We start from the raw sequence: 10,298 nt of genomic DNA on the forward strand, positions 1-10,298 counted from the left end.
ATATATATACAAATATTGATAACACTAGTTAAAATATTAAGCTATGAACAAATAACATTTAAAAAAATATTAGCGTTACTTACTCACAAGATATAAAGAAAACATGACCTTTTAATTTTTGAAAGTGGTCAACCCTTTTTTTGGTCAACTCTTCTTCTGAAGCTACTAACGTCATTTTAAAGCGACTTTAAACAGGAAGACACCTCCTTTCTCTAAAAAGCTCTGGGAAAACACACACGTGTGAAACAGCAAAAATAGTTAAAGTTATAATATATATTGTTGTGGAATGGCTGCTAGATAACGTTGCATTATTGAAGTTATTGCCCACATCTCATTTCTTGGCCCCTTTCAACATTTGAACAATGGCTCTGTTCCTTATTAATAGGTATGTTCACTGTTTGTTGTATGCTAACGTTAGCTAGCTTCCTTAGTTCTTGATTGACATAGTCAGCTAGCTATGTAGTTATATTATGAAGTGTGTTTATTGGGGACCTGAAACCAAGTACATTGACGACTATGCTTTTCACAGATACCTTGGGGATGAAGGAGATGATGGCTCGAGCAACGAATCTCGAGCCAAAGCGTTGTTGGCTAAGCTTCAGAGGAAGGCCAAAGTCAAGGAGCAACAGAGCTTGTCATGTCAAGAAGAATACCAGTCAAAAACAACAGTTGAGAATGACGGGGACACCTCGGTGAAGAAGAAAAGAAAAAACAAGGGAGGCAACCTCGATGAGACAAAACACCCAAAGAAGAGGAAAGAGCAAGTAAACCAGGATGTGTCCCCACCAGAACCTGAAGAACTTTCCGAGGGTGATGATGCACGAAAGAAGAAGGATACGAAAAAGATGCAACTGACAGAAGAGGACAAAGGTGTGTATCTATTATTTTATATCACACATTTACAGTTGAAATGGTATAACATTCATAAGAATGTATTTTATATTAGTATTCCTTATTGTCTTTGTTTCTCTCCTTAGATGGGATGAAGCAGACATCTGTCCACAATAAGAATAGAAACCTGCAAGAGGCTGCTGCTGCTGACAAAACAGAGCTGCTAAAAAATGTTGATGAAATGGTGGAGAAAATTCAGACTGACCAGTCAATACAAGACACAGAAACAAGTCCCTCTCAGACTGGTTTCACCATACTAGGAGGATTTGAGAAAAAGATTATTCAAAAGGTACCGTCGTTTGGTGAAGTGCACTAGCGCGTTGATATAACTTCTAGTGGGAAATGTCTTTACAGTATGTTCATGATACATTTCATATATGTAATATGTTAGGTACAAAGAGTCCTGCCCAAGTGGCTTGCTGAACCAGATGTAATCCAGAGAGACATTACAAGCAACCTAGTCCCCATCGGTGACGTCCCAGGAATTTGTACTAAACTACAACGGAAACTTGAGAGCAATGGAATTCATCACCTCTTTCCAGGTTAGCAGTCATAAAGTATTGGAAGTTGAAATCTGTTTTGCTGTCGCAATGTGGGAGGGGAAAATACTCAACTTCTATTGTTTCCCTTTTGCAGTACAAGCGGAGGTCATCCCAGCCATTTTAGAGAGTGTCTCTCATGGTCTATTGATTGGAAGAGGGGGCTACAAACCCAGAGACATTTGTGTGTCTGCTCCAACGGGGAGTGGCAAGACTCTGGCATTTGTCATACCTGTTATTCAGGTATGAATTAAACCATTAACTATATATATAATGGGGTTTTTTTCACTAGATAAATCATAATTTTCATTTTTTTATGTCATTAGGCACTGATGGAGAGAGTTGTATGTGAAGTCCGGGTTTTGGCAGTGTTGCCCACCAAAGAGCTTGCACAGCAGGTAACTTGGGTCAAACCTTCAATCTCCATGATGGAGATAACTTGTGATTTATTTTGGTTAGCTGAGCTTGAACATTTTTTTAATGTTTTCTCAAACAGGTTTGCAAAGTATTCAGTTCATATGCGGAGGGCAACAGCTTGAAAGTGGTTATGCTTGCTGGTCAAAAGTCCTTTGCCGCCGAGCAAGCATCGCTCTCAGAAAACAGGTAGATACATCAAGGTCTTTCTTCCTTGGTGGATAATGAATTATTTTATTTGTTTAAGCTTAGTTTCCTTTCATTCAAAATAGTAATATCTGCGTAAATAACACCATGATTTTAAATGGAAAATCGATCTGAAAGAAATACACATTTTGCTTGTTTTGCAGAGGTGGAATAAGCCACAGTTTGGCAGACATTGTTGTCGCAACCCCTGGGAGACTAGTTGATCACATCAATAAGAATGATGGTTTCAGTTTGGAATACCTCCGCTTCCTTGTGAGTCACTAATATTAGTACAATGTCATTTGTATTTTTATGGGTGTTATGACTAACAATATTTCAATAAAGGATTCATATTTCATTGATGGTCAATATTAAAACTTTCTCTGTAGATCATTGATGAGGCAGACCGGATGATTGACAGCATGCACCAGTCTTGGCTCAGTCAGGTGACCAAGGCAGTTTACAGACCCAGGAGAGTTTCTGAAGCAGTCTCAATCTTCAAGAGGACAGAGCCTGCACCTATCACAGCAGCGAGGTAAGACCTCACTTCTCAGCATTCTTTCAGACAGTACTGGAAAATGCAGGACTGGCAACTATGTGGTTTGTTTGTGAGAATACAAACTGTTCTGCACCTATGGGTTGTGTGCTTTCATACATTATTCTAGGGTATATGCATTTCAGTGATGTAGTAAATCTGTTTTTACTTTGTGACAGCTTGTCACCGCTGCAGATGCCTCTGCAGAAGCTCCTGTTCTCAGCCACACTGACTCAGAATCCAGAGAAGTTGCAGCAGCTAGGCCTGCATCAGCCCAGACTCTTCAGCTCTGTCCACAGTCGGTCAACAACCAACCCCGAGTCTCAAGAGAGGTTTAACTTCCCACAGGGCCTGACAGTAAGTTACAAAACATCCCCATTTTTTAAATATAATTTATCCTATATTCCAGAGTATTGTGGCATTGTGGTCTCTTTTCTAGGAATACTATGTGCCCTGCACTCTGAGTAAGAAGCCCCTCCTCATCCTCCATTTCATATTGCGCCTGAAGTTTAGTCCCATTCTGTGCTTCACCAATTCCAGAGAAGCCGCTCACAGGTTGGTGAATCTTCACTGGTTTTATCCTTACTGCATTATTGGATGAAGATTACATGTCCACAGCAATTTGATTTTGCTTTCTGTTCTCTCTGACAGACTGTACCTGCTAGTGCATCTTTTTGGTGGAGTGCAGGCAGCTGAGTTCTCCTCACGACTCTCCCCCAATGAGAGGAAGAGAACCCTCAAGGAATTTGAACAGGGAAAGATCCAACTGTAAGTATGAGTGTCTGTTAGCGGATAATTGAATATCCTATTTTCTTTGCTATTCTTTGCCAAATGTATATATACATTTTTTCTGTTCAAGTTTGATCAGCACTGATGCTGCTGCCAGAGGCATTGACATAAACGGGGTGAAATGTGTTGTGAACTACGATGCACCACAGTTCATCAGGACTTACATTCACCGGTAAGCTAGCTTGTTTTATTTGACTGTTACACTTGTAACTGCATAGGTTGAATTGTATTTGTTGTAGCTTTTGTATGCAATGTTCATACAGCAAAATAGGGAAATGTGTTGTAACAACATTTGGGCTACATACAACTGTAAGTAAAAACAAAAGATGCATAGTTTGTCAATGTAAAGTACTACAAGGGACCCTTCAATGTATGCAATGTTCTTTTGCCTTTCTGTGCAACAACTTTTTGTTGGCACAGAGTTGGAAGAACTGCAAGAGCGGGAAAATCTGGACTGGCCTTCACATTTCTGTTGGGGATACAGGTGAGATGGATGTATTTTTCAAACATAAGACACAAAGAGCAATGAAAATATGTCAATGTGTGGCCAAGGCTGGAATGATAGCATTGCAGAAAAGCAGTATTCTGTCAATTTCATTGCTTCTGCATAAATAAAATGCACATTTATATTTAAATAAATGTGAGTTTTGTTTAGTAGTGATTAAACTGCCAGACAAGTTTTAATAGCTATAAAATTGTTGCTTTAGTTATAGATCTACAGTTATTGTACGCTGAATCTGGTTGGTGTTGGTCGTTGCTATTCTATAGGAGAATAATTTTATTCAGATGGTGAAGGATGCAGGCAGCCCTGGGATCCACAAACAGATAGTCAAGCCTGGGAATCTGAAGAGCATGGAACCCTGCTATCAACAGACACTACTGGAGTTGGGGAATACCATAAAGGTAGTGTAGTAGACTCACATCACTGAAATTCAAACAAATGGCATGAGGACAACTGTTGTCTGTTGCTCTAGCATTATCGTCATCATAGCTGCAAGTTGTCATTACTTTTAACAGTACATCTTTTTATTTTTCCCCCCAGGGTGAAAAGGCCAAGAAGCGCGTCTAACACAGTGACTTGAGTCAATATAGTGTAATATTGTTCCTTCTCTTGTGACAGGCAAAACCAGTGGTCAGCATGCACATCAGATTTTGTTCCAGGTGCAGACTTTTGTATGAAATGTTTGTTTTTCTCAAATAAATATGGGACATGTCAATTAATCTTTGTTTTTAATGAAACAATCCATTGGCTCGACGTTAAACACTGCTGCGCATTGCTAGCAGAGTTCACATGGCCCACTGAACAATGACCTGTTGCAAAATGATAGGCCCATGATGTCAATCCCCAGAACATTTGTTTCCTTGGAAGTTGTGGGACCGTATGTTTTTGTTTTCATGTTGGTTGTGGGAACAAAGCATTACGCTTCCTGACTGGTAAAAATGTTTAAATGTTCTGAGAACAGAAGTAAAAAATATCCATGTTATAAAAAGGTTTATTTTTAGGTCACATGGAGGTTCTGAGAACATTTTACTTTTGTTCCTTGAAAGTTTTCCTGGGAGGTTTAGTTGATTCTCTGAAAAAATAAATTCTACATTATTTTAATGACTTTCACTTAATGTTAAGCAAGTGGTCTTGACTTTAACACTGCTAGCACAGTTAAAATGCATGGAAATTCATTTCCTTGGGCATTAATCACACAGACAATTGTCTTTCTTTTTTATTGTCAGTGAGAGAGGTTTGTATGATTTTTTGTTTTCTATCCAAGGAATTAGTCCACTGCGCCACCAGGAAGGAGCTAGCATGCCATGTTCTTTTTAGTCTATTCAAACAGACCCCATTTCATAGGAGCCAAGCGCTCATTATGATCAGATGTGGCCAATTAGTGGGCCAATACACCTGAGCACACTTAACAAGATTAAGGACAGTTTCGTTGATGCTGAGACTGGATTGTATGTTTTTAAGTAACATTCTTAGAACATTTTCTGAATATTACTCAAGTTTCTTGTGGTTTTTATGGAAAGTTTTCTTAATGTTCTTAGATCAATTTAAGAACACAACTTTAAATAGAACCATGAGGAAACCGGTATGAAACGTTATGCTGAAGTACTGACATTCCCACAGAATGTTTTTTTTTTTAACATTCTGAACTTTGAGAACTTTCCAATGTCGAACCAGTTGGAGAACGTTCCTAGAACATTCCCAACATTGAAATGAAATGTTATCAATGTTTGACTTTTTTTTGTCTAGTTCCTTAAATGTGCTGAGAATATTCTAAAGCCAAGCAACTATCCTGCACCTTTCACAGAAAGTTAAGGAAAGATTGTATGCAAATAACATAGGGCAACCACACTCTCACCAAGCTCTAAGAAACATATGGTTCTCGGAACGTTATGTGCTACCTGGGTAGGGACTTAAAAACAAAAATCCAATCTTATTTCTCATTAATAATAAATCACAAAAGGCCAAAATACTGAATTTTTTTCCTTTTATCCTGCCATTAGTTTAAACAGCACTGATCTGATTTCCCAAACACATTTGATGTATTAGGAGAGATTGTTCTCACTGTTATTGCTGACCTGAATTGCACATGATGTATGTTTGAAGGGTCCCTTGTATAGTTTGTCAATGTAAAGTACTACATCTTTTGTTTTTACTTATAGTTGTATGTAGCCCAAATGTTACAACACGTTTTCCTATTTTGTTGTGACGCTATTTATAGATACTGTGGGCAGTCGGCCTGCTATAGGCTACAACAGCGAAATTAGGCATTACATTTTTTTAATGTTTTAAACAGATTAGGGATGCCAGATTATGGAGGCTACTTTTTCTTATGAAAATGTGTCATGAGTAAGGTAGCTTTTGTAAATAATTATAGATCGTTCATAAATCAGTATGTTGAAGAACTTTTATCTTTCGATAAATGCACAAGTTTAAAAAAAAACTATTTTAGTAACTCGAATGTGACCGATTATTATACAGTGAAATTCTCTCAATTCGAAGGGCTTTGACATGGGAAACATGTTTACCTTGCCAAAGAAAGTGAAATGGATCACACAATTTAAATAAGAAATGAACAGTAAACATTACACTTTTAAAAAGTTTCAAAGGAATAGAGACATTTCAAATGCCATTATGGCTATGTCTCTCTCCCTCTCTTCGCGAGGGTGCATGCATGCATGTGTATGTAGAGAGCGAGAAGGCGCAAGGTGTTGCATTTGCACTTGGTTGTGCAATCTGACACGCCTGAACGGAATTGTTTATTGCGCATAGCCAGTATTTCCATTTTTTTTTGCCGCGTACGGGTGAAGTCGCTACCAGTCCAGTAGACTATTTAGGGATGAGTACATTATGCTCTACCGCGGATATATTGAACTGTTGGAACTGCTTACGTTCTAACTTGTCTTTAATTCTGATGTAAAGTATTATTGTCAGTGATGTATACATTTAAGAGCATCTCTTGAAACTCACTAGGCAATTCATGTAATATTTTCAGTTTTCTAACGGTAGAGCAGGCGTGTGTCGAATGAAAGGAGTTAAATGAATTATTTGGACAGTTCCACGGTGCTGAAAGGATTGCTCATACTTCACTAAGCAGCCATGGGTAAGTGACCACCAATGAAACCCATAAAGATACATATTTCTATTTCATGCAAGTTTATGGTGCTTTGAAGCTTTGTTACATACAACTCCTTGATGCTTGCTTTTCCTAAGTAGTGTACAACCATTATTGTATTATATAGGGTTTATAATGAGGGGTTGTTTGGCTGCTCTAAAACCCAACAAAAGATTGGTCACAGTAATATACCTGCCCTTTTATATATTTATGAATATGCATTATACATTATTGAGCTCATAAGTGGTATGAAATATGAAAGTTATTCCGTGTCTGCTCTCTGCTGCTGTGCATTTATGTCTTAGAAAGACCCATCACCCATAGTTGACTGGATTTTCACTTCACAGAATGCCACAAAAAAATACAAATCTGCCTGAAAATATCAATCTGTCATGGACATTGCACAGTGACAGGGCACACATACTGAAATGGAGGAGTGCTTTGGTAGCCACATGCACTCAAATCTCTTCTCATCTACAGGTTCCCTAGTTTGGGATAGGTGTCTTTTATGTCTTCTCCTGTCATCTTCTCTTCTGCTGCTCAGCAAGGGGGAGAGAATGTGCCCAGCAAGTTGTCGCTGTGAAGGGAAGATTGTTTATTGCGAGTCTGGCATCTTTCAAGACATCCCAGAAAACATCTCTACTGGATGCCAGGGTTTGTCCCTGCGCTACAACAGCCTACTGACTCTGCTGCCTTACCAATTCGCTCATCTCAACCAGCTCATCTGGCTTTACCTGGACCACAATTCCATCACCGCTATAGATAGCTTAGCCTTTCAGGGTGTGCGTAGGCTCAAAGATCTGATTCTCAGCTCTAACAAAATTACACTTCTACAAAATAAGACTTTCAATGCTGTACCAAACCTGCGCAATCTTGATTTGTCCTACAACCAGCTACATTCTTTGCAGCCAGGTCATTTCTATGGTCTGCGTAAGCTCCAAAACCTTCACCTACGATCCAATGGTCTCAACAGGATACCTGTACGCACTTTCCTGGAGTGTCGCAACCTGGAGTTCCTGGACCTGGGTTACAATTACCTACGCACCCTTACCCGCACCACCTTTTTGGGGCTGTTCAAGTTGAAAGAGCTTCACCTGGAGCATAATCAATTTTCAAGGATACATTTTTTTATTTTTCCACGCCTTAACAATCTACAGGTCCTCTACTTGCAATGGAACCGCATACGAGCCATCAATCAGGGCCTGCCTTGGATCTGGCATACGCTGCAAAAATTAGACCTCTCAGGAAATGACATCCAGATCTTGGACCCAGCTGTTTTCCAGTGTATGCCAAACTTACAGATACTCAATCTTGAATCCAATAAGCTGAGCAACGTGTCTCAGGACACGGTTTCAGCCTGGGTCTCCATTAATACCATCAGCCTGGTGGGTAACGCCTGGGACTGCAGCCCTACTATTTGCCCCCTGGTGACCTGGCTGAAGAACTTCAGAGGCTCAAAGGACATCAACATGATATGCAGCAGCCCCAAGTCAGTTCAGGGAGACAGAGTAATCGACATAGTGAGGAACTACACAATCTGTGTGGACATATCAGTTGTAGACCAAACCACAGCTATGATCATGAGGCAAACCACAGCCTTAGTTGTGGACACCAAAAAGCCCACCACACCTCTCTCTGCCACGACCACAATAACCCAAGGTCTACCTGCATCAACTGTACAAAGACTCGCTCCACAACCTGTCTCTCCCATTGTGACAAACAAAGAAACAACAGAGTCCATACTCATGACCTCCATCTCTCCAGAATCCTCCTCATTTTTCCCAGAACTAGAGTTTGAGCATATGGCCTTCCATAAAATAATTGCAGGCAGTGTAGCCCTATTTCTGTCTGTGTCATTGATCCTGCTGGTAATTTATGTCTCGTGGAGGCGCTACCCCAATAGCATGAGGCAGCTTCAGCAGCACTCAGTCAACCACAAGCGCAGAAAAAAGGCCCGGAAGCAGGAGCTTAACCTTAACTCTCAGTTGCAAGAGTATTATTTGACTTACCATTCAAACTCTGAGACCATGGATGCATTGGTAAATGAGACAAGGTCCTGCCCCTGCACGATCTCAGGATCCAGAGAATGTGAGGTATGATCTGTCAAGTCCATCCTAAAAACGCACTCTGCCTGGGGGGTCAGAGGTAAATGTTTTCCACAGGGATGCACTGTAAACCTCTTTAGTGAATGGAGACTGAGTTAAACTTCCATCCTCTGACTCTGTTCTTACTGTTGTTTTAAATTAAAGTTATCCATCCTAAAAACACACTTTACAGCTGCTTGGGAGTCAGAGCTAAATGTTTTCCACAGGGATGCACTGTACAGATCACCATGTGCATGGTGACTGACTACTTTCATCCCCTGTTTGACTCTTATTATTGTTGTTTTAAATTAACGTTATCACATTAAGAACAAATTGATTGGATGAATTAATCCTGTTTGTGAATATAAACCTAAACCTACTTTCTTTCAGCAGGAAAATAATCCTGCAGCAACAGGAAATTTGTGGATTATAGTTAATGGCCATTTTTGTAGGGGTTGATACATTTTTCCTTAGGGCAAATCAAGTTGTAAGCTAGTAATAATAAATGTTAGAAGTCTTTTTAAGCCTTGAATACACTAGAAATGTGCATTTCCTGCAGTGCAGGAAAATTGTCAGCAACAAAAGAGGGATAAAATTGAGATGGCATATCTGTATCTGCTGTTGATTACAAATTACCCCACTTTTCACTTTTCTTATCCTTGAGTAATATTGAGATCTTTGTGTTCATACTTGTATACAAGTAACTGATAGACTTTATGTGTAGTCTTTTCCAATATTTAGCTCTTGTTTGTTTTATGGAATTATGGTAACTGTATGTGAAATTGAATTATGTCATTAATCTTGTGAATGGTAGTTGCTAAATAATGGGTGTCATAAACATGATTACATTATTTTGTCCTGTTTTTAGTCTTCTTACTGGCATGCAATATACCATAAAAGCCAACAGCACTAGTAGGCTTTCTATTGAGGCACTTCACCATGACATAAAACATGGTGTAACAAGACAATTTCAAATCTTATGAAAAATGCATAAAAGTTTTTATCCTGTTTTTTATGGATGTGCGTGGTGTACCAGCCCACTAAGGCTATGACAAATGCAACCATGTAGGATTCACAGTGTAGAGTTCTATCTAGGCTCTATGGAAGTGTATATTTCCATTTAGATTGTATTTACATTTCACATTACAGATTTTCTTGTCCTTATCCTTAGTTGCTAATTGTTCCAGAGCACTATAGCTGTCTGAATTAGAGGTCGACCGATTACGATTTTTCAACGCCAATACCG

General features: G+C 39.3%; 2 protein-coding genes across 2 annotated transcripts; both read left to right on the forward strand.

The window, feature by feature from the left end:
* The first annotated feature begins 198 nt into the window (after positions 1 to 198).
* ddx51 (DEAD (Asp-Glu-Ala-Asp) box polypeptide 51) lies at positions 199 to 4,957 on the forward strand. The gene is made up of 16 exons (XM_046348630.1): positions 199 to 385; positions 530 to 870; positions 978 to 1,180; positions 1,283 to 1,433; positions 1,528 to 1,673; positions 1,757 to 1,828; positions 1,927 to 2,033; positions 2,195 to 2,303; positions 2,420 to 2,565; positions 2,745 to 2,922; positions 3,005 to 3,120; positions 3,217 to 3,333; positions 3,425 to 3,526; positions 3,775 to 3,838; positions 4,123 to 4,257; positions 4,397 to 4,957. The coding sequence occupies exons 1-16, from the start codon at positions 363 to 365 to the stop codon at positions 4,421 to 4,423; spliced, it is 2,037 nt and encodes a 678-aa protein (XP_046204586.1). The 5' UTR covers positions 199 to 362; the 3' UTR covers positions 4,424 to 4,957.
* A 1,526-nt stretch (positions 4,958 to 6,483) lies between these two features.
* On the forward strand, positions 6,484 to 9,885 carry LOC124035201 (leucine-rich repeat transmembrane neuronal protein 4-like). Its single transcript, XM_046348631.1, has 2 exons — positions 6,484 to 6,956; positions 7,449 to 9,885. The coding sequence occupies exons 1-2, from the start codon at positions 6,953 to 6,955 to the stop codon at positions 9,065 to 9,067; spliced, it is 1,623 nt and encodes a 540-aa protein (XP_046204587.1). The 5' UTR covers positions 6,484 to 6,952; the 3' UTR covers positions 9,068 to 9,885.
* The last annotated feature ends 413 nt before the right edge of the window (positions 9,886 to 10,298 follow it).

Source organism: Oncorhynchus gorbuscha, linkage group LG05 (genome assembly GCF_021184085.1).
Source record: "Oncorhynchus gorbuscha isolate QuinsamMale2020 ecotype Even-year linkage group LG05, OgorEven_v1.0, whole genome shotgun sequence".
Taxonomy (NCBI): domain Eukaryota; kingdom Metazoa; phylum Chordata; class Actinopteri; order Salmoniformes; family Salmonidae; genus Oncorhynchus; species Oncorhynchus gorbuscha.

Bases quoted from the DNA above. Each gene is read 5' to 3' on its own strand.
- ddx51 (XM_046348630.1), top strand. From the start codon at position 363: ATGGCTCTGTTCCTTATTAATAG. The intron at 3,121-3,216 runs GTTGGTGAATCT...TCTCTCTGACAG, and splicing joins TCCAGAGAAGCCGCTCACAG to ACTGTACCTGCTAGTGCATC. The intron at 3,527-3,774 runs GTAAGCTAGCTT...TTGTTGGCACAG, and splicing joins ATCAGGACTTACATTCACCG to AGTTGGAAGAACTGCAAGAG.